The 27,791-nt window shown below is 41.8% G+C and overlaps 1 protein-coding gene across 6 annotated transcripts; it reads right to left on the reverse strand.

Annotated features, from left to right (window-relative positions):
* Positions 1-33: 33 nt before the first annotated feature.
* Positions 34-27,443, reverse strand: larp4aa (La ribonucleoprotein 4Aa). 6 transcript variants are annotated; one of them, XM_061298407.1, is made up of 17 exons: positions 26,866-27,443; positions 21,676-21,793; positions 20,130-20,285; positions 19,103-19,184; positions 18,865-19,001; positions 18,680-18,783; positions 18,443-18,553; positions 17,146-17,199; positions 16,853-17,062; positions 13,480-13,580; positions 13,307-13,348; positions 6,642-6,860; positions 6,498-6,552; positions 6,256-6,414; positions 5,002-5,129; positions 4,714-4,921; positions 34-1,963 (listed from the first exon to the last, which is right to left on the reverse strand). In XM_061298407.1, exons 1-17 carry the CDS (start codon positions 26,980-26,982, stop codon positions 1,574-1,576), a joined length of 2,391 nt encoding a protein of 796 aa, XP_061154391.1. In that variant the 5' UTR covers positions 26,983-27,443; the 3' UTR covers positions 34-1,573. The 6 variants fall into 6 exon arrangements, with proteins under 6 accessions (XP_061154391.1, XP_061154376.1, XP_061154383.1 ...); XM_061298392.1 differs by having other exon boundaries at positions 4,711-4,921; positions 26,866-27,442; XM_061298399.1 differs by having other exon boundaries at positions 19,103-19,187; positions 26,866-27,442.
* Between the last annotated feature and the right edge of the window lie 348 nt (positions 27,444-27,791).

A 27,791-nucleotide genomic window follows, 5' to 3' on the forward strand; every position in this document is an offset into this window, starting at 1 on the left:
AGCAGAGAAAAGAAGAATGTGACACAGGAAAAGCCAAATCAAAATAATTTATTTTTTGGTGACAATTCTTACAGTTCTAGGATTGTGTCTCAAACACTTGTTTGATCAATTATCTATATTTCCTTTGACAATCCCAACCCAAAATCAATAAAATGAGCCAAACATAAAAGGACGGGGTGGTGGTCATTTCTGCCTGTCAAGCAAACTCTTGCAAAAATCATTTCACATTTTCCACGAGCAGATGTATTTGGACATTAGTGCATTTCTTGTTAATTTACGTCATTGGTAAAACCCAAATGGCAGCTCCAGTGATTGCTTATTCATTTACTGCACCTCCACACCCAAAACATCAAATATTTCTCTGCTGGCATGTTGAATGGTTCATGCAACGCAGCATGATTCCAGTTGGTTTTGTTAATGCGATTTCACAAAACCAGCCTACCATATTGGGAGAAAAGCCTCACGCAGCAAATAATAAATATGTAAAAAGCAATACATACAGTGAGCTCAAACCTCAGCATTCTAAAGTAACCATTTTTCCCCCCTCAAAAAAGGCAGACTCACTCTAAAAAGCGCAATCGGGTTTTCCCCTGCTGTCAAACTTCCAAACTTGCTATTGAAATTTCCCACACATCTAGTGAAGGGTTTTAAGAGCTAACAGCGCAACCAACTATACCACTATGGTCTCTGCAAAAATTAACTTTTTTGGAGCCAATATATCCGTCAAACCCCAACAAAGACATTCGTCGGACTGTATGCCTGTGCGCCGCCAACTCAGGCAGCTTGACAATGACAATTACTTTACATCCAAAAGTAGCTGAGTGCCCAGCTAATGGAACGCTGTGGACTCTGACGCCGCGGCGGTACTTTTCAGACATTCCGCGACCGCCAATGGTCTTGTATCGTCCCTGCTAAACAAAAATGTAAACTGAGATCCTGCTTGATTATCAATGTTGTGAATCCAAAACATGAAAATAGAAAGCATTGCAGAAACTGAGGAACATGTCAGGCAAAACTTAAACTCATTATCTTCTTATATTTGCCCGCCGCAACTCCGAAGCCAATCGTGAATTGGGATCCGACAAGCTTTCAGTCGGATTCTTTGTCTCTCGTAAAACACATCAATCATTTTGTTTGAACAATCAATACAGAAACAGTCAACCCTTTCAGTCATACTTGCAAATCAAAGCACAGCTCAATGTGTGTTAGTGATATCTGTATATGTACATGACATATGCATGTTTTCCTCTTTAGTGCATATTGTTCTTGAAATCATAAGGTGGTAGAGGGCCACGTACAGGGCGCCAGCATCCTACCTCTCCCAAGGCGAGCACAAATGAGAGCACCTCCATGGAAAGTCAATTCATTTGAGCACAACGCCATAAAAAGCCTTTCTAAATCACTCGTCACCCGCTGTCATTTTGCCCACAAGTCTTTGATGTGCTGCCGTGTGGAAAAAATCCAGGGAAAGGTAGCTACCATAACGTTGTTGCTTTTATGTTAATCATTTTATATAATTAGACATATATGCATGTAGATTTTCATACATCTTTTTCAAGAGTTTTCTTTTCTTTTACTTTGGCGATACTGGTGGGATATTCTGCTCTTTGCCCACGTGCCTGTAAGTACCCTGCGGAGAGTGGCGTCGGGCAAGAGCCGGTCGCCTCTGCTCTCGGAACTTGAGGCCAGGGCCGTTGCCCCGGGGCACGTTGCTGCGGTAGTGACCTTTGGAGTCCCGCTCGCGTGCGGGCCGCCCGTCTTTGCACTCACGGGCCGCCTCTCGGTCATGGCCTCGCTCTGGCTTGTCCCCGGGAGTGCCGCTGGAACCGGGTTCCTCCGACTTGTTCACGCGCAACTCGCGCAAAGGTTGCCCCGCCGCCAAGCCGCAGGGGGACAGGGTGGTGGGTGGTAGATCTTTGGGAGGCCGTTGGCACACCTCAGCATAGCTGAGCTTGCGGGGCTCCTAAAGAAGGGGGAGGGAACATGACATTGGTCATCATGACATTGGTCAACAGCTTTGTGTGTGTGCCTTAACTTATTTTTAAAAATATTAAAAATGTTTGTTTTTAGTAGAACAACAGGTTTTTGAGGTGTTTTCGTTTTTTTTTTGTTTGACCGATAAAAGCTTGCTCAACATGGATTTTACCTTGCCTTGCAATTTATAGCTATAACGTTTCAGAGAAAAGAAATCCACCTCAATAACCCTCAAATCATATGGTATATATTAATAAATATATATAAATAAAAAAATAAAATAAAAAATATATTATCCATCCATCTTCTACCGCTAGAGCCCTAAGGAACTCCGGGACAATCTCATCCACCCCAGTGGGGGGCGTTGCCACCAAGGAGATTTTTAACTCGGTCGGTGACTTCAACCTCAGAGATAGCACAGTTCACCTCAGTCTCCAGGCTCTGCTTCCTTAATGGAAGGTGTGTCAGTGGAACTGAGAAAGTCTTCAAAGTTGTTGCTCCACCAATTCACAACGTCCCGAGTTGAAGTCAGCAGCACCCAATTTCCACAATTGTGTAAACAGTGCACTGCACCCCCACCCGGGACGTCGGACCAGAATTTCTTCCAAGTTGTCAAGAAGTAATTTTTCCATGGCCTCCCTGAACTCCTCCCATGCCCGGGTTTTTGCTTCAGCAACCACCAAAGCCGCGTTTCATTTGGCTATCCGGTACCTGTCAGCTCCCTCTGTAGCAGTGTTTCCTAACCACTGTGCCGCGGCACACTGGTCTGGTGTGCCGTGAGAGGTGTTCAGCTGTGCCGTGAGGTGGTCCAATATTAATTATGGAACGCATTGTAAACAGGATCGCCAAACCACTGGTCAGTTCGCGCAAGGCCTGGTCAGCTACTTGCTAATCTTGCATGCGTAGAAAATCGGAAAATCTTGAGATTTCATGTTGTGTCGGTCTGATTGTATTGCATCGGTAAATATTCAGTTTATGTGTGTTGCTGTGTGCTTTTGCTAACAGTGACAGACACTATGACGGTTGTGGTGCGTTTGTGGTCCGATGGAAATCAGAGCATTAAGTTCAACCAGAGAACCAGGATTGTTAATTTTTCACCAACATAAAATACACAGTTAAGTCTCTCGACTGTGACAGCCACTCAGCTGCTGTCAGAACAGCAGAGCGTCTTTAGAAGTGACATTGTTCTTATTGTCGTAATATTTATAATGCTAGTCTAAAACAGTAAACAAAGTCATGTTAATTCTTTTGGATTTTAATCTCAATCACTTTCAATAGTTTATTCTTTACACTGTCTAAAACATTTTTTTAAAAACTCACTTTTATTTAAAAAAAGAAATACAAATCAAAGAATATTTAATCCGTCCGTCCATCCATCCATCCATTCAGCCATCCATTTTCTGTACCGCTTTGTCCCCATGGGGGTCGCGGGCGTACTGGAGCCTATCCCAGCCGTCATCGGCAGTAGGCGGGGGAGACCCTGAACTGGTTGCCAGCCAATCGCAGGGCACACCGAGACGAACAACCAGCCGCACTCGCACTCACACCTTGGGGCAATTTGGAGTGCTCAATCAGCCTACCAAGCATGTTTTTTTTGGAATGTGGGAGGAAACAAGAGTGTCCGGAGAAAACCCACACGGACACGGGGAGAACATGCAAACTACACAGGGAGGGCCGGCGATGGAATCGAACCCGCACTCTCCTAACTGTGAGGCGGACGTGCAAGCCAGTGCGTATAGTTAGTACCGTAATTTTCGGACTGTAAGTCGCGGTTTTTTTTCATTGTTTGGGTGGGGTGACTTATACTGAGGAGCGACTTATATGTGAACTTTTTAAAAGATGGATGGAAAAGTGGATGGAAGTCGGAGGCCGGTGCTCGGCCGGGTGGCTGTCCGGTGACGGTTTTATAAACGTGTTATTTTTGTAATAGTTTTTTTAATAACTCTAAATGTTACACCATGCCCGTTCTCAGCTCTTCGTTTGTGTTTATGTCCGAAAAATACGGTATTTACTTTTATTCAATTATTCGACTCTTCATACATATATAGGAATCGGTCTTTCGTTTTAAGATAACTGATTTTAATATAAAAGCTGGTGTAACACTTAACAGATTTTGGTGGTGGTGTGCCTCAAGATTTTTTCCAATGAAAAGGTGTGCCGTGAATGAAAAAAGGTTGGGAAACACTGCTCTGGAGTACCCACAGGCCAAGAAGCCCAATAGGGCTTTTTCTTCAGCTAGACGGCATCCCATAACGTCGGTGTCCACCCGCAGGTTCAAATGTTGCCGCCACGACAGGGACGGACCATCTTACGGCCACAACTCTGATCGGACACCTCGACAATGGTCCGATCGTACTCTATGTCTCCCTCAGGACGTGGGCAAAGTTCTGTTTGAGGTGGGAGTTGAAGTTCTTTCGGACAGGGGATTCTGTCAGAAGTTCCCAGCAAACCGCCACCATAAGTTTTGGTCTGCCACGTCAAACTGGCATTTCTCTCCACCATTGGAGCCAACACATCAACAGGTGGTGAAATCCAAATTCACAAATCCAATGAGATAAAGTGTCGATCAACGAACTGTGACCTAGGGTGTTCTGACCATCATATAATGCAAGGTTTATGCCACATTGGCCTTAAATTTGCAGAAAAATGATGATGATCTCTAATACTAAAAAGGTCCGTTTGTAGATTGAAATTTGTTGCTGTAACTACTGACAGTAAAAGTCGGCAGTTCCTCACCACCTGTGGAGGCGCAGAAACAGCAGCAGGAAGAGGTGGTGGCGTGGCAGGCATCAGTGGGGTGGAGGCCGAGGCAGCAGGCGACGCGGGGGGCCTCCAGCTGTGCACAGCTTGCGTGGAGGAGGCGGGGATGACGGCGGTTTCAGTAGGCACGCTAGCAATCGCTTTGGAAACCACCGCCGCTGGCTGGTCCACTTTCTTCTCCCGACTCCTGGTGTTATGGCCAAATCAAAACGTCTCACACCTCCAGCAATGTTGAGTGTGGAATTACTCTGCCACACTGTTACTTACCTCGGGGCCAGTGGTGCAGGTGGTTGTGTGACAGACTTTGCAGGAGTCTGGCTCGGACTTGAGCATGTCAAACCATCTTCAGTGACTGCACTTGTACTTGCATTGCTTTCTTTATTTTCCGTTTCCACCTTTAAATGACAAAATATGCATGTTATAAAGGTCATTACCATATGAAGTGGTACCTTGAAGTTTGAATGCCACGAAGATTATGCAATTTGTTGATGAATAAAATGTTCCTCGGGCTTTTGAACACTTCCTATCATCACAATAAAAAGTATTCAGCACAGCCAACACAAAGATTAATTAAGTCGTGTGTTCCTTTTGCCTTTTCCTTTGAAACAATAATTATGTTTGGCAATGTGTGAAATTGTTGGTAGGGCTATTCATGAATGTTGAAAAATTATTTCATTGCCTAAGGGGTGTCTTTGTCCACACAGGCCTTGACTTCTGCTAGAAGACGGAAGCAGTTGGATGCCACAAACACTAGGCACAGAGCGAGGGGAAAAGGAGAGTGCAAAATTACTGTATTTCCCGCACCATAAGGCGTACTTAAAAGCCTTTGATTTTCTCAAAGAACGAACGATGGAAATCCTTTTTTCCCACGAGGTGACTAATATTTTTACTAGGTGACGTTAATAAGAGAAAACATACACTGTATGCCAGCCAGTCAAGTCGCCGAGCAAGCTCGGCGCCGCTCCTGGCATGGCATCTGTTTCCTCTGTGCACCCAAAAGTACACAGGAGACAACGCCCGATTCTAATGAATCTGAGTTATTCTCCCAACTTCGCAGCGTCAATATTGACTAATATTGAGGAGGGGGGCGACAGTTGCACGCCGCGATAACACACTCCATTCAATGAAAACTTGTCACACGACGACCCTCCCCCCCACACACACTCGCCCTTTTATTTTGATTGTGGGAAGAAAAGAACCATAGACATTTCATCTTAGAACCATAAATTTAGTTAATAAAATTTCAATTATGAAATATGACTTGACAAGTTCATTTTAAAATTTGTGAACTGAACTTTGAACTAGTTTGTGTAGAAAATGAACTTTTCCAACACTGTTGACAGTTTTTTTGTTTAGGTTTTTTTTTTAAACATGTTCAATAAATACTGGTCCAACATTAACTGCTTTTCTAATTTCAAAACAATCATGTAAATAATCGTGATTTCAATATTAGAGAATAACCGTGATTATGATATTTACTTAAAATTGAGCAGCCCTAGTACAAAGGAGTTTTGTTCTTACCTTGTCCCTGTACAAACCACGAACAACATCTGACATTCGGTTCTCAAGCACGGGCTCTCCTTGTGTACTGATCACACAGCCCGGAAGAGGGGGGAAATTGGTTGCAGCCAAGTCAAATTTGGGAGGAGGAACCTTAACCTCGGCCAGAGGTACGGGCCGCTGCAGTACAAGGATATGCAGACAACTGGTTATCATCAGAACAATGGCATTAACATGACTGTCCACTATTAAAGTGAGCGTACCATAATCCGTTCGTCTTCTCGCCTTCTACGTGTCCCTCTGTAAGTTGTGCTCCGTCTGAAATGCAAACACTCAGTCAAGGGTTTTGGCTGAATCTAGCACCCGTAAAAGACACATTGAACGATACAAAAGGAAGAGATAGTTACCGTCCACGTCCAGCCATGCTATTGTCATCGTTGGGGTCCAAGGAGGAAGACGAGGAAGACAGATGTGAGAACATGGAGCTTAGGTCAGAAGCTGCCTGCGCCGGGTTGGAGGAGACATACGGCTGTGGACTGCGCAGTCCTGTCAGACTCTCCAGGGGGACAGGGGCGATGGACGTTGAGGTCACCTCATTTGTCCTCACCGGGGGCTTCACGTGATTTCTGGGGGAGAGGAGCACCGTTGTACACATGCATGTATTGCAGACATAGTCCTTTGCTACCCAGGGTTTTCTGTTTTTACCAACTTGACACGAAATAATTTTGATGCAAAGAAAATGGGGGATGGAATCACATGGTATCTACAGGCTTAAGGCAAATTCAAGACTTTGCAAGAAGTGTAATGCCACAATATTTGATTACTTAGATGTAAAATCAGCATCTTTTTTTAAGTGACTGAAGCAAGTGAGTTATAAATTATAATCCAAGTTTTATTTACACTCAACCATGCCCCAAAAATCACTCGTCACTTTGTTGCCGGCATCAATTCCCACAGCTCAACAATTGATACTGGAGCAATGTTGCAAAATTGTTTCTTGCGTCAGAGGGTTATAATCCTTTTTCATACACCGACTTTAGGTTATTGAAGATTATCCGCTTCTGATTGAAGTCTTTCCACAGCCTCAAATGAGTAGATGTAAAGTTAGCATTCTCTGAAGCATCGATGGAATCCATTTTAAATAGCGAGTTTCATTTTGAATTGCTTTGTGCAAACACCTGCAAACAAGAGTTTGGCGTTTTTGTCAGTAGTGGTTGGTTGTAGAAGAAACGGATGTGACGTCAAGTTGTTGACTGGGCAGCCCCCACCACACTATTGAGTATTACATCAGATTGCTTGCCTATGAATTAAATTATTTTTTTGTAATCGCTGGATGACCCCGATAACCTGATAAAAAAAAAAAAAGACCACCGCCTGCCAGACAAACAGAAAGACCATGGCCGAGTACGTCAGCGCCGCCTTCAACATTGAGACGTCCCCGGGATCCACCCGAACATTCGACAACACCTGGTTCTGATGATAAATGCAATAAATAAGTAGATCAAAAGTCCAGAGTGCTGCTGTCGAGAGCTCTGAGGGCTGGGGTCTGCATCAGACTGTCTTGCAACATTAAAACACGGTGCGGCTTATATATGAACAAAACAGGATTTTCGCCCAATTTAAGAGGATGCACCTCATATTCTGGCGGGGTTTATGCTGCGTTCAAGCTAACGTCGTTGCTCGCGTTCCTGGCGACACGATTCAATCACAGTGAATGGAGTTCGTGCGTGCCAGCGGGTCTCAGTGCGGAGCGGCGCGTTTGGGGCGTGCAACGCAAAAACACTCATTCCGCCTCTCTGTGGGATATTAAGTTAACTTTTGATGCACTACGCCTCACGTCAGCCAATCAGATGACGCACTGCAAAGAAACATCTCTTTCCTGACCATTTTCTTTGTGTATATTCTCGTACAAATAATAATTAAACATTAAAAAACCTGGGGCTTATTGTCCGGTGCTTATATATGAAAAACAAGATTTTCCCATAATTTTTTGCCTGTGCGTTTTACTATCAGGTGCGGCTTATAGTCCAGAAATTACGGTAGTTGCATATGAAGTAAGTTTGCAGCAGGTTTTAACGGAAGCACTGACCGACTACTAAAGATTATTTTCTAGAATACACCAAGGGTTTATGATGAGAAGAACTCAGAAGAACACTTGATATACATTCTATCAAAGAGTCTGTCACATAATACACTTGAAGATGACAAAACAAAAACAGCAGCATGGGGTTATCTCCACAGTCTGGGACCCTCAGATCTCATAATCTTCATGGTCATTGGGATAGAGAGAGTAAAGTGCCTAACTTTGTCAAGGAAGAGAGAATGAGAGAGTGAAAGAGAGAGTGAAAGAGAGAGTGAGAGAGAGAGAGAGCGAGAGAAAGAGAGAGAGACAAAGCCAGTTACTTCACACCTCCATGTCCCTCTATGCGTCATGATTTCATCACTGGGTCGAACTGGAAGAGAGCTGGGAGATTTTTTTGTTTTCATTGCCAACCGGTGGTGCAGCACAAAGTTTTTTCCCCGCTACTAATTAACAGTTTTTTACTTTGGCTCAAACGACAATGTATGATGCAATCGGACACTAATGTACATTGACTGTGTGTGCACTTTTACTTTCTTGTTCTGGGCTTTTTGGGCAACATTCTTATTATATGGCTCTTCAATTCGTAATCCATTTTCTTCTTGGATTGTGGACCCTGAACTTCTGAATTACAGTGGCTAGCGAAAGGAAATGATATTTAAATTTTTGAAGAATCAACAAGTGGGAGACAATCGTGAAGGGGAACAATATAGGATATGATATTTTTAACTTTTTCGGAAATACAAGTGAAAAGAGCTTTGAAAATTACAGTTTTTTTCCATGCAAAATGCGCCCCCGTGCATAATACGCACGTCGATGGCATGTCGATGGTGGAAAAAAGCCTGTACCCATGTATAATACGCACCCAAATTTCGGCTCCTACTTAAGTCCGTAAACGTAAAATTATTTCAGAAAAAAGATCATCTTTGGGAACAACCGGATGTTATTCTGCCGGTCAGTATCACTGCGCATGCGCTAGCAAACTCGATAGCGAAGAAATGTTTCGGATTTGTGTCGGGTACATTGTGACAGCAAACGAGCAGGTGATCGAGCAAGCGTCTGATACGAGAGCATTGTGTTCGTATGGAACGTGTTTGAAGTGAACAGCAGCGAAGAAAGCGCATCTGTAATGGCAGCTTCCATATGATATCTGGATTTAAAAAAAAAAAATTGTACCCATGTATAATCCGCACCCCAGATTTCAGGACAATAAATTAGTTACATTTTGCGCATTATACATGAAAAAAACGGTATTCGGTCTCCTCGTGTTAATAGTTTGTAAAATCACCTACAGCTGCAAATCTTGTCATCTCGAGACTGGAATCTTGCTCCATTCTTCTTTGCAAAAAGCTATGCCCCAGTGCACCACAAGACATTCAAAGCTTGAGAAATCTTTCTATATCCTAGTCCTGCTTAGAACTTCTCCGAAACTTTATCCCAGACCTGCCTGGTCTGTTCCTTGATGGGCTGAGTTTGGAGCCCCTCGACTAGTGTTGTCAAAAGAACCGATCAGTGCAGCACTCAGTGGCGCTGAAGAAGCGGCAGTCCGTATTTTGCTATGAATTGTTTCAAAGGCAATGACAGCTGATACAGGAGAGTGACCGGCCACTCCCCACCCCGCGTTGCATTATTGTTAATGTTATTTTTACTATGTTTACAACATCTTGCAGCCGTTTCATCAAACGTTGTGGAGCTTATGCCAGCAGTAATTGCACATGGACAATTGCATTGACTTCAGTCTATGCAAGGAAAGGGGAAAGGGACATGCTATAAAGCATCTCAGCACATTTGTAGTTTTTTGTGTGGCAGGGTTCCCGCCACCCTCCTCATAGTTTTTTTCATGCCAGTAAAAGCAATACAGATGCCGTCAGGCCATGACAGTGGTACCATTCACTGTTTCAACAGAAGAGTTATAAAAACATTTAATGAGTTATGGAAATACTGTCAAATCCTTGACAGTGCTGCTTTAACATTTTTTAAAAATATCGCATTAATACCGTATTTTGCGCCCTATTAGGCGCACCGGGTTATAAAGCGCACCTTCAATGAACGGCCCATTTTAAAACTTTGTCCATATATAAGGCGCACCGGACTATAAGGCGCATAAAATAGAAGCTATACTGCAACAAACTGAGGTTGACTAGGGTTGCGGTATGCATCCACTAGCCAATAACCAACGAGCCCTCTGTAAACAATCGCGTTTCTCAAACGATCTCCTATAAAATGATCAGAACTGACTAAAGTTTAATCTAACGCATTGGTACTACTTACCCATGTTTCCCTTCCATATCGATCCGTAGATTTACTCGAAACATTAACAGAGCAGCCTATTTTGACATGGAATAGCTTGCTGCGTATAGCAGCTATCGTTATAGCATTAGCCATCCGCAAAATCCCATGAGCCTCAGCTTGCAATATCCCATGAGCCTCAGCAAAGTGTAAACAATCGCGTTTCTCAAACGATCTCCTATAAAATGATCAGAACTGACTAAAGTTCGATCTAACGCATTGGTACTACTTACCCATGTTTCCCTTCCATATCGATCCGTAGATTTACTCGAAACATTAACGGAGCAGCCTATTTTCAAATGAAATAGCCTCGCGGGTACAAGAGCTATTCGCTGACGCTCCCTGACTACAGTTACCGTAATGTTGGGAAGCGATGCGACCTTGTAATTTACTAGTCGTACTAAAACGTACTAAAACATTTTGGCAGAGCACTGTGTACAACCAGTATGGATCAACAAATTCATCAATTGATCCATATATAAGGCGCACCGGACTATAAGGCGCACTGTCGACTTTTGATAAAATTTTAGGTTTTTAGGTGCGCCTTATAGGGCGGAAAATACGATATTTTTGAAGCCTGAAATGAGGCCAAAGGTCCAAAGGGGGTGGATAACTTTTGTAAGCCACTGAAGGGGAGCGACTGCCCACACAGGAAACAGCTGCTTCGAGATGGTCAAATAGATTTTACCTTGAACATGCTTGATTTTCTTTCTGATCCTCTGAGACAACTTCATCATTTCCTTTCTGTGTTTGTTTTGCGTGGTACACGTTACCTAAGGTTCAATGATGTTAGTCACCCTTTAGACAGGCACACTAACTGATTACAGATTTGAAGACTCCTGTGATACGAATGAGAGGACACACCTTCTTTTAATAAGTAATTAGCTCAAATTATTTTTCATGATTTTGTTTGTTGACTGTTTTGTCCACGCTTGTTTCATCTTTAATGATACTTTTGAACCGAAATTCAAAATTAATGTCTGGTTTCCAATGATTTTTCTTATTCATCATCAATTTTGTCGGTTTCAAACTGTTGCCGTGACCCTTGTGAATTTTAGTTTAATTAGCAAAGGGATATCAATGCCAATTTAGCAAATAAAATCAGTTTGAACGTACCGTTTTTTCCGCACCATAAGGTGCTTCGGGTTAAAAGGCGCAGACTCAATTGCCAGTTCTATTTTGTATTTAATTAACACATAGGGCGCACGGCATTATAGGGCACATGCATGCCATGACTTACGGTAAACAAAACAAAAAAAGCGTCACGGGAGCAAGACCGTGAGTTTGGTTGTACTTTATTCTACTGTTTAACCATGTACTCTACTGTACTCACATTATTGTTAATCGATATTCATACGCAAATCCATCCAAATCCTCATCTTCTGTAAACAAATTAAACAGCTGTTTGCCATTAAACATGCCAAGTTCCCTCTCGTCATTGTCTCATCGTTGTCACGTTGCTCTTTTGCAATGATCCTGGCTTTCCAGAAAGCTCTAATTGTGCCTCGTAAGCATCTCTCTTTGTCTATGCCATTTTAGAGGGTCCTAATGCTAATAATATTTGTCTTTGGACAAACGATAGTATTTATTTATCAATGGCGGCGGAGGTACGTACTCTACATGTTACGTGAAGCCCTCTGTTTGGTTTACCGCCCTGATCTACGTAAAACGTAATGTCCTCTGATCGGGTGTCTGTATATTACGTCTCTGGAACCCACACAAAACAACTTTACAGATTTGCACAAACGATAGTATTTATTTACTAATGGCGGTGCAGGTACGTACTCCTCTACGTGTTACGTATAGTCCTCTGATTGTTTTTTTGCCCTAAACTACGTAAAACGTAATGTCCTTTGGTTGGTTCATCGGGTCCTCATTTTAGGCATGTATATTACGGAAGCCACACAAAACAACTTTGCAGATTTTGGAATTCGGTCCACACAAAAGGCGCACCTTCCTTTTTTGAGGAAATTAAAGGCTTTTAAGTGTGCCTTATGGTGCGAAAATACGGTAAACAATTAATTTTCATTGCTTCAAATATCTGATTTTTTGGGTGGGATGCAATTAATAGTGTATAAATGGATTGTTTTCGACCACGTGATCTGAATGCGTTTTTGTTTGTTTGCTATTTTAAAGTGCGGGATCTGGAGGATAAGATTGGCTTAGAAACACTGGTAAATTATATGGAGGGGGAAAAAAGCACACAGGTACAGGTGTATTCTCAAGTTACGCCATTAAATACACCACTGTCATCTTGGGCAGTTACATAAATTTTGTTGGTTCTGAAAATCACTTAGTGTTGCTGTATTTTCACTTTGTAATGTAAAACAGTGCGATGCTTTCAGTGTGTGCAACTGATTTTTTGGAGGATGAAATGCCCATGTTTCATTTCTAGGTATGACAATGTTGTGTGCTGTTAGGGTGATCTGCAACTTTTACATATCGCAGTAACATCATCAACAAAGCTGCTGTAAAAAAGTAAAAAACATGAGCCAATGGGTGGTTAATAATTAGGAAGGATGAAAAGGAAATGTAATGGAGCAACAACCGTAAACGCTAACTGCCAAAGCCATATTTTATCACATGACTTTTAACTGATTGTGTACCATTCGCTGATACACAACACCTCCACATACAAAAAGGTGTCAAATGAGAAGATGAGGGGTTGCAATGAAGCTTATTGGAAAATGTTAATATTGGTACCTGAAGGCATTTATAACATTCTTTCTTGAATAGAGGGGGACACTGTGGGGATAGCAAGAAGACAGGGAGTGAGGAACAATTCCCTGCTGGGGTCATTGTATCTCATTAGCATTGCACTTGATGAACATTCACAACGATAACATCGAGCCAAGTAAAACGGAAGTATTACTTACCGATTTCTGTTGAAAGGCCGAGTGATTGTAACAGAACCAGATCCAGTTTTGTAGTGCCCAGAGCCATATCCATTCACAAAGCTACTGTTGGGAAAAGGTGCCTGTAGAGACGAGGTATTTTATAAAAAATAAATGTTTGCACAAGTTCCCAAGAAACAAATGTGCAACCGTAAAACAATGTGGAGCGATCACGTGTCAGACTCTACTGGAATGAATATTCATATTGTTGCAGGAGAGTGTTTTACATATATCTAATAGTAATGATTCAAATAAAAAAAACAGTCCCAAAGTAAACATTTACAGTACTTAGCAGTGACATATGAACAATGCACTCACCCAGAATTTTAAATAAAGGCAGGACTCCAGGAGGTTTTAGTGCTTTCATGTGAAGACATTTCATGGACCAAATTAAATGATTAAAAATATCAATCATCAGGTGCACTTCAATGAGTCATGGCCGTTTGTATTTGAACGAGTATTAATTACAATTATGACAGTAGGGCACAGTGCAGTGTGACCGCATTTTCTATCCATTCAGCCATCCATTTTCTGAACCACTTTTATCCTCACTTGAGTGGCAAGCATGCAATTAAGTTGTTAGTTTTTGTCTGCACATGTGGCAATGAAACTTTGCGCTGTTGCCTTTGTTCATGTTGTTTAATGTTACTATATGGTTTAGTAAAGCACTGTTACAGCAAGATGTGAAAGTGAGATACAGATATATGGTATAGTTGTACTGAAGCATGGGGAATGTGAGCGTGTAACCAGGGTTACATGATTAATAATCAAATGCAACAGTCCGGAGTGTAGCAGTTTCTCACTAGTTGCAGTTCCAGTTCAGCTATATGGCGTGAACGGATCTGGTGTTGGATGTAGAGAGGGTCGCCAGCGGACGCTTGAGTGGCTAGCCATTAACGCCGCTTTTGTTCACGTTCGCTCAGCCGCTTATGGTGTCTGCTTCACCCAAAAACTATCCATGGAGTTTCTGCAGGTCACGCTCTCTCATGTGCGATGTTGCAACTCAGGTCCTCAATATGATAGTTTTACTTACAGTTTCACTCTGAGTCATTTGACAATAATTTGAAGAAGTCATTAAATGCGTGCGGTTTGTCTGCGTTGAACACTCGCGTGAGGGTAACTCGGAGAGAACAGTATGTTAAAGTTGCTACCTTTCAACAACTTTTTATTTTATAAACCATCTTATTTGTATTTGTTTAGTAAATGTTCACTAAATATGTGAAGAAAAAAATACTTGCTGATGGACTATGAGGTTTATCAGAAGGGAATGGGTGTCCTACAGGCAATTATTCACAATTGACATGTTAGCACAAATTGCAGTAAGGAAATCCAGTGCTCTGATTGACACCGCCTGATCTCATGCATCTTTAACCCTCAGATCTCATAATCTCATGGGTCATTGGGTGGGAGTGAAGAGTCTGACTTTGGAAAGAAAAGGGGGAAAGGGAATTGGGTAGGTAAGTAGAGATAGAAAGAGAAATAAGCACCAAAGCCAGTTTCTTCACACCGGATTCCCTCCATGTGTCATGATTTCATCACCGGGTCTGGCATAAGTCACGACAATAAGTCTATTGATGACCAAGCACTAGGGATGAGAATCTGTGGCACGGGGCCCATTCATATTTAGATGTACGGATTGTGATAAATCTCAGGGCGGATCAGTATCCGATTGCTCAATACAATTTGACCCAAACAATGATTTAACATTTGTCAGGCAGATATTTTTAGAGGCAGCTGCTCAAACCCAAAAAGGGCTCCTATATATATATATATATATATATATATATATATATATATATATATATATATATATATATATATATATATATATATATATATATATATATATATATATATATATATATATATATATATATATATATATATATATATATATATATATATATATATATATATATATATATATATATATATATATATATATATATATATATATATATATATATATATATATATATATATATATATATATATATATATATATATATATATATATATATATATATATATATATATATATATATATATATATATATATATATATATAAATAAAAGGCAGTGGCCTAGAATGTGTACATTTGTGATTTCAGTTACTTTGTCTTATTAATTTCTGCCGTGTGCATGTTCGAGCTTAAAAACATCACTTTTACAGCTGCGTTTGTTTAAAATATTCCATAATTAAAGTTGAGTTGCGTGTGTGATATATCCCCTGGCAAAATTATAAAATTACAGCTCCTGCAAGATGATCATTTGGATGTTGATTTTAGGAGGAAAAAGGAAAATCACATTTGTTCCACCCAAAGATTTTTTATTCACAATTCCACCCAGCTGGCTTAAAAACTAAGAAAATTGTTGCAGTCCGTCACATTTTTAAGAACGAGTAGAAGGGCAAATATACGGAATTGCTCAATTCTATGGAAAAAAATATGCAATCATTCAATCAGAAACAGAACAAAACACCCACTACACCTGTTGTGCTTTGTTGCACCACCTTTGGCTTTTATAGCAGTTTTTTTTTCGCTCACGCGCTCTATTCACATATTTCTCTCTACCTACCTACTGACTGACCTATCCTTGTTTTGTTTCTGTTTAAATGTTAAGAGTGGCTTTCCTTTGTCCGTTCTGCATGTAAATAGTACTTGTGGGTTTCTCATTCATGGAGGTCATCACTCTCTCTGGTCATTGAATGAATCGCAACTGGAGTGCTCTGTTACTATTTCCAATAGACTTCGTTCACAGGCATGGACTCCAGTCTCATTTGTTTTGATGTGAATTTCTATTTCCAAAACATATTGCTTTAAATTTTTCACCCTGACTCCTTGATGTCTTCCTTTGTCTACCATTACGCTTGGCCTTCACAACCTTCCCATGTTCTTTGTACTTGGTCCAGATTTTAGACACTGCTGACTGAAAACCACCACTACCTTTTGCAACATTCTGGTGATGCTTTTTTTCCCCCCTACCTTCTTTTAAGTTTCATAATGCTTTCCTTTTGTTTTATTTCAATCCACATGGAATAACACCTCCACAAGGTGTGCACGTTAATATTTAACTGGTGAATAAACAGACTGAATGTGATGCAGATGTTTGTTTCACAGCTAAAAAAAAAAAGCCAATTTATTCATTTTTCCTTGGAATTGAGCATTGTTTCCCTCTACTAATTTAAAAAAAATGTGACTGACAACCTTTTAGTTGTTAAAGCCAATGGGTGGCAAGAATTGTTTAGTGGAACATCCATAATTTCCCCATTTTCTTCAAAACTGAACAGTCATTCTCCAGTAGCAGGGATTTCATTATTTTTGCCAGGGGTTGTAGTTCATGCAGCGTGTCTCACCAAAGGAGTTTCAAAGTATGGTGCAGGTGAATGGGCCCAGGTGGGGGGCACGATGCCGTAGACGGGGTACTGCTGCTGCGGGTAGACGTGCTGCATGTAGAGGGGGGAGCTGTACTGGGAGTGACTCTGAGTCTGCTGGGAGTAAAGGCTGCTGTCCATGCTACGGTAGCCATTCTTTGCAAAGAACGTGTTGATGGCTTTTATCCTGGCCTGTCAACACGCAATGAAGAAAGGAAAACAACAAAACAATAAAACTAGACCTTATTGTGATGACAAAAACAGCCTTCACTCACCATTATGGGTTTTCCCTGAAATGTTTTTACTTCCTCTCGCAGGTACTCATGCGCCTGCGAATAGAGCAACATTGAACCAAATTGCTTATTGATGTACAATTACAATATACCGTTCAGCAAAGTAAAACATTTTGTCGTGCAATATTACCCCGTTGTTTATATTGTTACAATGAAGCGCGAGGTATTGGGTTAGCTCTGTCGTGCACTGTGTATTCACTCCAACTAAGTACGAAGCCTTAGCTAAATGTAGTAGTAGCATGTTTACGAGTGATGGGCAAGTACCGATATCTGTATTGGGCCGCTAATACCCTTATTTTAAGGATTTCGGGTCCTCTTGGAGACTACTGATACCAACCACCGATACTTATGGGGGGAAAAAATTTATCCTTGGGAGTAGTTGGTGCTATACTGCAGCAGTTTGACAGAATGGTGAATCACCATCTGTGTTATAACAAATGAGCCTTACCAATTTTTTGTCATTAGAATGAACTTTATGTATCAAAACTACTAGAGCAGGGGTGGCCAACCCGTGGCTCGGGGGCTGGTAATGGGACGTCAAACGCTGGGTGTTCGCTTCGGGGGGTGGGGTGGGGTTAATGGGACGTCAAACGCTACGTGTTCGCTTCGGGGGTGGGTGGGGGTATGTGTGATGTGGCTCTTTGCGGTACACAGTAAAAAAATGTGGCTCTTAGTCTCTGACTGGTTGGCCACCCCTGTACTAGAGGTATTGGTACTCCATAACGGTGAGTGCTCGATAGAGCATACTTACTCCCTAACAAACAAATGTGAGTTTTTCCTTGCCCTCCTGGGAGTTTAAGATCAGGGGATGTTTGAGAATAATTGTCAATTTTTGCACATGTTGTCCTGAATGTTGTTAGCTACCTAATGTTGTACAGAGGCCGAGATGTACCGGGGTCAAATTCCTTGTTTGGCATGCTCAAACTTGGCAAATAAAGAATGATTTGATTTGATTAACGTTTAATTCACCTGTATTAGTCTATGGCGCCGCAAAAGAACTACAGCTGTAAACAGCATTGTACAATGCACTCAAGTACAATGTACAGAGAAGTGTACATTTCTTCAAAACCGACGAGACAAGCACGTAATTTAAAAGGGTATTTTCCACAAGATTTTGTGATTTATTGAATTATTTGGGTTTATACATTTTATTGTTTGCTATACGAAACACTTTAGGGATAATTGTAGAAGAAATATAAGAAAATTGCCATAAACAATTAATTTTAGGGAGAAATACAAAATTGGGACGTGAATGAAGAGGCAAAGTAAAAATATTCACCTGCTGAGCATCAGTGTCGGACTGGAATGTGATGTACCAGTTGTTGTTGTGTGCAAACTCAACGCTTATCACCTTCGGACAGTTGCCGTTGTTAAACAGCGACTCCACTTCCTTTAAAAAAAAGAAGAAGAAGAAGAAGAAGGAAATGAGAAAAAATAAGGTCATGAGTGGGTGTCGTCTCATGTTGCAAATGCAAACCATCTTGGTTTCAGTTTTCTATTGTGAAGTGGCGTTTACCTCAACGGGTGTGGTCTCAGGGACCTCCCGCAGGATGATAATACACCGTTTGTGGTTGGGCCGCACTTTTTCCCCCTTCTCATCCACTTGTACCATGGGTGACGCTGAAGGGATATTTTCAACAACAAAAATCAAAGGCTCCTATCCAAACATTTCAGCCTAAATCAATGTAACATTCCACCTACATCTCAACACATCCAAAATGAGCTCCATGTCACTGGTGAGAACCTTGATGCCATCCATGCTGGCAATGGTCCAAATAGGGACAAACTGGTCACTGTCCATTTGGGACATCAGGTACAGATCCTTTGAGAGGTTTTCTCTAAATGTTAAAAAAGCATGAACATTTTTAATATTTAGATTGCTCCTAACTTATTGAATACCATCTATTTTCCAAATTAGGTCAGGGATTTCAACTCTTACCTTGAGAAATAAAACTCAAGTTCTTTTTTCAGAGACTCGCGTAGATTTTCGGTTGAGATAGGCTCATCTTCTGTTTTGGCATCTGCTGTAGAGCAAAAACAGATTGGAGCAATTACAAATGAGGAGGGGTATAAAAGATGTGACGCATGGCATTTTGTAACATTGTTTCACGCCATGTATCAAACAGCTGGTTGGCCATAAGAAGTTAATTTATAAGCCAGTCTGAAGAGAGTCCATTGTCCTTCTGGTCAAACTCAAATGCAACAATTGACTCAAATGAACGACAAAGTAGGGCTGGGGAATTGATCGAAATGTGATTTAGCTTTTGGCTTTTCACAAAGTTGAACCCTTTACAGTCAATGCAAAATTTTATTGATGAATATTCACACACAAACGCTTCAGGAAGACATACTAAATACTTATTATCAATTAATGAATATAGCAACACTCAAGCACATGTTCATCCTCATCTGTAACAAAGTTACAACTCGACCATTCTCTTTATGAATGTGTGTACTGAAGCACCATAGTCTCTAAACTTGGTTTATGCTTGACACATACAGCACAGAGTTCGGCCGGGATCATTTTTGAAGTCTTTCATATTCTCCGCGGCTTGTCTACTGCATATGATGAAAAACACCTTTCCACAATAGAAGTACAAAACAATGTTATTTTTACATTCAATAAACTATTGTTAGAGTTTGGGGTGAACATCTACATAAATTTAACATAAATAAATGGGGGGAAAAAAATCGGGCACCAGAAAACAGCTCTTGCTCATCCACCACGTTTTCCGCACAAGAGCTGCAGCATGGTTTAGAATTTCAAATAATATTTAATATTGATTAGGGTCAGACCAATTGATCGGCCCGTTGATTTTATCGGCTGATTAAAACAACTCTTTACAAAATAATCACCATCAGCCCAAATTTGGCCAAATGTGGCGCCCATGTCTTGAGTTTGACACCTGTGATCTAGATTGAGACTTGTGTGCGTGCGTGCGTGTGCATGGTGCGGCGTGACAAACCTGAAGTCCCTGCAGTGGTGAGCTCAGCAGGGGAAAAGGCCAATTCCGGAGGGTCCATTCCATTGACTGTAATCTCAGCTGCTGTGCTGCTTTCATCCGGGTTTGGGAATCCCACAGTGTACGCCTTGCAACCAGCAGAAGACAGCTCAGCGTAACCTGGGAAAGGTTACATTCAGTCATGCAACTAATCAAGGCCTCGTCTTCATCCATTGTCTTGACCATTTTAGTTAATCCCATCGTGGTCATCGAGTCTCTTGAGTGACTGTGGTACACCTCAAAGTGATCTAACATTAACTGAAGCTTTTAGATTTCATACTGAACCCAGCAAATATTCAAACTGTCACTTTCACACATCTTGTATTTCTGAATAATAATAATAATAATAAATTTAATTTGTGTAGCACCTTTCATACAAGAAATCCAGCTCAAAGCGCTTTACAACAATGAAAGAAAAACATGAATACATAAAAACTAGGGGTGTAACGATACATCGATACACATCGATTAATCAATATAATGCTCTACGATTTATTGGCATCGATGCTAAAGGTAAACATCGATTTATATCGCCGTGTTTGACCTCGGACATTAGACGCGACTTTATTTTGAAATCCAGTTCATTGTTGCTTGCTTCCTCTTTCCGGGAGCAGGGAGCAGTGCGCGGCGTTGCTGCACATGAAAGGGGAGTCGACAACTAGTACGCGGCTCCTGGGCTGGTGCTATGGCTCGAGTCCAAAAAGACGAGGAAATTGGCTCCCCTTTAGGCTTCAAGTCATTCTTTGGAAGCACTTTGGATTCCAAAGAAAAGATGGCTCAACGGACAAGACACGTGCAGTTTGTAAAAATCCTGCCATGCGGTGATCAAATATTCAGGGAGCACAAATCTCGCCGCACATTTAAAGAAAAAATACGACATCAAAGTTCAGTGTTAAAGTAATATCAACAACAGTGCACCAAAAAGACCTTAAGATCAAATTTGTCTTTTTTCCATTTCACAGATTTTCCCTAGTGGATGGTACAAACATTATTGCCTCAACATGACCTCAAGTTATTAATGTAACGATAGCATTTTGCTTTTGGTGCTTGCAGCAGCACCTTCCATTTTACATACGTATAAGGAAAGGTGGGACAGTTCGGGCTCTCCCTTAGAGCTAGGGTGAGAAGTTCGGTCATCCGGGAGGGACTCGGAGTAGAGTCGCTACTCCTCCACGTTGAGAGGAGCCAGATGAGGTGGCTCAGGCATCTCATCGGGGTGCCTCCTGGACGCCTCCTTGGGGAGGTGTTCCGGGCATGTCCCACCGGTAGGAGACCCCGGGGACGACCCAGGACGCGCTGGAGAGACTGTCTCGCAGCTGCCCTGGGAACGCCTTGGGATCCCCGGGATGAGCTAGATGAAGTGGCTGGGGAGAGGGAAGTCTGGGAGTCCCTCCTGAAGCTGCTGCCCCCGCAACCCGACCCCGGATAAGCGGAAGAAGATGGATGGATGGATGGAAAGGTGGGACATTGGAATTGAACAAAGATTGACAGATGGATGACTTCAACTCACCATCGCTGAGGTCCGGAGAGGGCCAGTGGGGGCTGTTGGTCACCGCCTCACTGGGGGTCACAGGCATCTCCTGCCACACCTTGGCATTTGGGTTTAAACTGGTGCCTTTCGATGTGACCTTGAGAGTAGAAAAAAATGTGCTTTAAGAGTGTGTGTTTTTGTGTGTGTGTGTGTGTGTGTGTGTGTGTGTGTGTGTGTGTGTGTGTGTGTGTGTGTGTGTGCACACGCATATGAAGAGTTCAAATGCAAATGGGTCAATTTTTCTTTTAGGTTGGTTTTTTTTCCTATTTACCACGCAAACTGCCCTGCACTCCTACAGATGACGGCATTTTTTTTTTTTTTTCTCTCGTGAAGCCAAAAAGATGTTAGATACTCGCCTCAAGGTCTCTTTAAAATAAAAGGTCACTTTAAACTATGCAGTTACTGGAACAAGGTTTAATTACAGTGGCGTCCATTCATGGTTGGGGCAATTCTGAACCCCTCCACTCCCAAAAAAAAAGTCAAATAGCAACCTTTGAGATTAACAAATTGTGTTTTATCAAATTGCAATGTATTTTGCAATTGCCGTCAATGGTTCATTTTGCCTTAGCTTCTAGGACTGCACACACACAGTTTTTGCAGGATTTTGCCTGATTCAGTTTGTGGTTTGCTTATTGTTTTCCAATATAAACACAGATGTTTGCAAATGTCTTGTACAAAAGAAATCAATCTGCTTTCGTGAGAGACTACTGTATAGAAATCAGAAATTACTCTTGAGAGGTGGATAATAAGAGGGTTTGGACCATTTGAAGTAAAACAATGGCTCAATTGATTACTCTGCAAAAGTAATTGCCAATTTATTTGCTCAACTAGTTGTCAATAAATGTATTCATTTTAAAATCCCTAGCTCCACTGCAACCTCATCACCCTTTAAATAAATAAGGCATATGCGACGACATGGGGCGGAACCTTGCCTTTACGGGGTAGAATCGGTACAATAGAAAGGGGTCTTAAATTAAGACTCACTCTTAAATTAAGGGTCTGCTATTGTCCTTTTTCATGGTCTTGTTCAGGCTGAGACAGAGTTGGGCCTTTCTCTGTTGGTCCAATTTTGTCTTGCTAAAACCCAACCTCTAAAACTGTTCTTTTATCACTACTTTGACTGGATAAATGGTAGGCATAGTTGAATGTTACTTAAAGCAATTTATTTTATTTATTTGCACACTGCATTGTGTAAAAAATAATAAACATTTTTAAGGTGAGGCCCACCTGATATTTGTGTTTTATTTTTTATAAACTTTATTGTGTTGCATGGTCTATTTTGCAAGCCTTAAAAATTGCCATGTGATTTTAAGGTAAAATCAACTCTGTCTGTTTATAAATGTTTGTCCAGATCACACACCTCTATGTGATGGAGGGCTGCTCAATTAATCAAATTTTAATCATGATTACTATTTTGCCTCCAGACAATTTTAAAATTCATATAATCAAGGACAAACGATTATTTGATGTTTCCGTCTTGAGATGTGCATGCGCAACTCAACCGCGTGTGTGGAGATCCAGGCCATATTTGACAGGCAGTGTTGTACGTTGACGCGTTCAATGAACAATTGATATTCATATTTCGAACGAACGTGAAGTGAACGTAGCGCATCTTTGCCTCATGAACCTTTTTGTGAGACACTCATTTTGGGGGCAATGAATGGTTTTGAACGGCTCTTTATTTTCATTCAAGGATGCCAGGTTTTCGCTTCTGAAAGTTCATCATAAAACACCGCGAAACAATGTAAACATGCGGGTGAAATGGATTTGCCAACGCCGACCACAAACAGTTGCCTTATCAAAATGCGATAGACGCGCGATGACGAGCAGCCCCACTAGCCCTTTCTTGTAAAACGGCAACAATGATGCATCATCCTGTGAGAGCATTCAGTAATTTGGCGTAGAACCACAAATTACTCTTAATGAGATACTTCATTGTACATGCTTCCTTTCCAACCTTAGTCTGGCACTTCCAGCAGTTTCTGTTTGCACATTCTGGACCACAGTTATGTTTTTGTTTCAGTCCATCTAAGAAAAAGACAGTTCAAGCAATTTTCTCTTGTATGTAAGATTGTAAGGTGATAGCAACTGGATACTACTGTGAATGGAGTGGGTGAACACAATGAGAAAATACCAGAGGGTAACAGCTCGAAGCGATTCAGTTTTTTAATTGGGGTAAGAAAATAATTATAAATGTTTCCTTTTTGAAACCATTCACTCAGTTAATAAAATCTCAATTATAAACTATGTACTGAACAAGTTCAACTTCAAAAATGAACTTTTGCCACACTGTTAAAAGGAGTGTGTTTTTTAAATGCGTTTCAAACATTTTAAATGAATGGTTCTCCAATTTCAAAAACATAATCGTGTAAATAATCGTGATTTCAATATTGAACAGAATAATCGTGATTATGATTTTTACCCATAATTGAGCAGCCCTAATGTGATGCACGACAAAACATTCCGGCAAGTGTGCAGCTTTTTAAGCTCTCTCTTTGTATTAGTTGTACCGGCTCGGCAAAGCAAATGTGCAGATTAGAAGCAAATGTTCCCAATGTGGATAATGCACTGATAAAGCACTGTGGGGGTTTTCCACTGGTCTCCTCTTGAAATATATTAATGATCACACCTGTTTCTCAGTCACAAGTTGTTTTATTCTATAATAGTCACTAGAGAAGTTGGAAAAACTTGTTAAATATAATGACAAATCGTTAAGTTGGCGATTGTGCTTTTGTAAACCACTTCAGCTAGATACGATGGATAAACACGGAATTTATGTAAACTTAATTCAGTTAAGTTTGTGAGTACAATACTTAGGTTAAAATGCTAAAATAGAATGCCAATGTGTAGGGCAGGGGTGGTCAACACGCGGCTCTTTTACGTTCATATCAACATTTGTGTGTGGTTTTTTTTGTCCGTGTTTACTTCGCTTGAATTCAATATGGCATTTTCGTCAAACGCGCACGAGGTGAAATCCCGCAAAGGGGGAGGGGCAAACCCATTCGAGGAAACAATTAGTGTCAATTTCCCTCTCAAAATGGCAGGGGAAAAATACACAGCTAAACGAAAATATGAAGACGAACACAGGACGTATTTAACAGAGTGGAAAAGTTCATATTTTTTTGTTGAACGCAATGGCAAGCCATTCTGCCTGACATGTCAAACGACATAAGCGCATTTCAAATCAGCTTCAAATCTTCAGCGCCAATTCAGCTCACTTGTCAAGTCAAGTTTATTTGTATAGCCCTAAATCACAAGCAGCCTCAAAGGGCTTCACATAGACAGAAATTGACATTTATTCTCAAAGCATCCCCTGATCTTAAGCTCCCTAGCTCACTTCATGCTAAAAGTTGGACACTTTGAAAAGTCAGGCAGACGAACAGGTTCAGCTTTTCAAAACAATTACAAAGCACTCAGAGACTGTCACGCTTGCATCGTATCAACTGGCTTGGAACATTGCACGGGCTAAAATGCCATACAATGAAGGGAAGTTCGTTAAAAATCGCCTCGGTGACGTTGTTGAAATCTCGTCTCCTGAAAACGACAAACTAAAAGGAATGGTATCAGACATCCAACTATAAGAATTGCTTCGAGTAGCAACAACGGAATACAAGCCATATTTGAAGAGGATTGTTCAAGGCAAGGGATGCCAAAAGCCGCACGAAGCAACATGCATAGTAAGCAAAAAAAAACTATTGTATATTATTATGTTTTTGTTTGTGGACTTTGTTGAAAAGTCAAAGTCAGCTTTATTGTCAATCTGAGAGTTTGTGTGCGAGACAGTGCACACAATGTTCATTGTTGAAAATGTGGTCTTTGGTCTGTGGTCTTAGTACCGTAGGAGTCAATTTCTGTCATTATTATGTTGGTGCGTGACATGATAATGTGACAATAAATGAGCAGAGTTGTGTGTGTGTGTGTGTAAGAGGAAGGGATGGGGTGATGTTCATGTGTGCTAATGTGTAAGATGTGGCTCTTTGCGGTAAAAAATGTGGCTCTTTGTCTCTGACTGGTTGGCCAACCCTGGTGTAGGGTCTTACGTGGTAGTTATATTTAACCGGCATTAGGATCGAGAGGGGGCCATTGGAAAAGTTCCTGCCCTGTAATGGGTCCCTGCTTTGCCAACCCTCAAACCATACCGTTGGGTTATAGCTATTTTTGGGTCCGACATATTAACACATTATGTCAAAATAATAGAGGGATAATTTGAAGATATATTACCATACAAAACAGGAACATACGTTGCTAATATTGTACAAACTGTTTACTTGGAAATATATGAGCATGCATTCTGAAGTGCACAAAACACCATATCAGCTTCTGTAAATAAGCACCCTTTATATGAACTGAATTACGAACAACGATAAACGGAGTTACTGTACTCGTTATCAGCCACCACCTGCAATCATACGTCCCTGCCCCCCACACCCCTGGGAGGGGCGAACCACTCTGGTCTGACATGAACAGCTGGTCCACTAGAAAACACTTCTCAGGACGCCATTTAGCGACATTATAGATGTCGTCGTCCCCAGATTTGCCTCTAAGTGATGACAATGCGTGCCTCTGTGTCAGAGAGAGTCAAGTGGAGTCGAGTCAGCTGACTGAGCTGCGCAGGCCGGGTCCTCGCTACGCATGTCACAGTTGCTAGGTAGCCTAGCTTTAACCACGCTAGCGATTAAGCTAGCGGCAACGTTCGAGGCGAGCAAGCGTTTTAACTTCAACGTGATAATAATCAAAGATGGGGGCATGCAAAGAGTCTGTGAAAGCTTATCTGACCACATTGGAATAAAAAACAAACCCGACTATTATATACGCACGGTGGCTTCAGAACTCATTGGCTAATGATTAGTCAGCAAACGACTTAATGGACTTCCCGGTGGATAGCTAACATTTAGCTAGCTATTTGTCGAAACTTCAGTCAAAATTAACACTGTTTAAAGTGTCAATTGACGGGACTGCAATCGCATTGGAACCATTATCACGACCACAGCGTGACAGTGTTCGAACAGTCACAAGTACTAGAGGGGGGGGCAAGCGACCATTTTGTGATTTAAGTCTTTATCGGGTTAAATTTAGCTGTTAGCTAAAAATATGGCTCATCATGCAGAGGTCCCGGTGGGTCGCCGTGTCGCAACGCGCTACTTGGTTTAACCATCAGGCCTTACTCACCATGCCGCCCGACCCTCCCTCGTTCCTCGGCGGAGCTTCGTCCTCCCCGCCGGTCGTCGGTCCGGGATCAGCCTCCTCCTGCAGCAACGGCGGCTCTCCGCTCTGGTCTGAACTCATCAGCCGTTCCTGACACACTTCCACCCCGTCGCGTTCTCCCAACCCCGCCGGCCTGCCTGGCACTTGCCTCTCTGGCTGCCGCGATCACCAGTCCGCCCGGTAGTCTGTCCTCAGTGCTCGAAGGATTGGCCAGCGACGCTCGGAAACTAGCTCACCTCGTAAACTAGCTAGCTAGCCGGCTAGCGGTTAAGCTCGGGACCTGGCGTTCTACGAATCAATGAAGCGGGCTAACGTCAGCTAGCTCAACGAGTCAAACCTGTCGCCTGTATTGCGATATAAATAAAACTAACAAACTGCAAGCACAACTGCAGCGTCTTCGGTCACTTTGTCACACAGCACGCCGCTCAACCGGGCATTGCAGACTGGGCGACCGGGGCGGACACTGGGGACACGCACCTTCCCTCGGCGCAGGGATACAGTCCGCCGACGTCCCGGCAACCACCGCGAGTTCTCGGTGACCTCTGCGACGGCCGCTTCCGTTTCCGGTTTCACTTTTGTAATTTTACTTTTCTTTTCAGTAACACCTCATTCATCATGAAAGATGAGTCAGGGTGAATGATTCATGTACCATGAAATATACACAGATATTCCTCCTCAGTTACATCATCATAAACAAAGATTACACGATCACGTATATTTTTACACACACGCACACACACACACATTTATATATTCGAGATTTTTTTGCTTCGGATGTCGGACGAAATTCGGTTGTCTAACCTCGCGAGATGAGCCGAGAGGACCCGCATGCCAACTGACTCCGTTCGTTATTACGTTCTCGTTACTCTGAGGATTGCATCAACTCTAAT

The sequence above is a fragment of the Syngnathus typhle genome, linkage group LG2 (genome assembly GCF_033458585.1).
Source record: "Syngnathus typhle isolate RoL2023-S1 ecotype Sweden linkage group LG2, RoL_Styp_1.0, whole genome shotgun sequence".
Classification (NCBI taxonomy): domain Eukaryota; kingdom Metazoa; phylum Chordata; class Actinopteri; order Syngnathiformes; family Syngnathidae; genus Syngnathus; species Syngnathus typhle.

What these genes read in the sequence shown, in the direction of transcription:
- larp4aa (XM_061298385.1), bottom strand. Translation starts at nt 26,982, where the DNA reads ATGAGTTCAGACCAGAGCGGAGAGCCGCCGTTGCTGCAGGAGGAGGCT. An exon ending in CTCTCCGGACCTCAGCGATG is followed by an intron (nt 20,286 to 21,675) that starts GTGAGTTGAAGT and finishes AACCTTTCCCAG; the next exon opens with GTTACGCTGAGCTGTCTTCT. An exon ending in CATACTTTGAAACTCCTTTG is followed by an intron (nt 13,581 to 16,852) that starts GTGAGACACGCT and finishes TCGTCTCTACAG; the next exon opens with GCACCTTTTCCCAACAGTAG.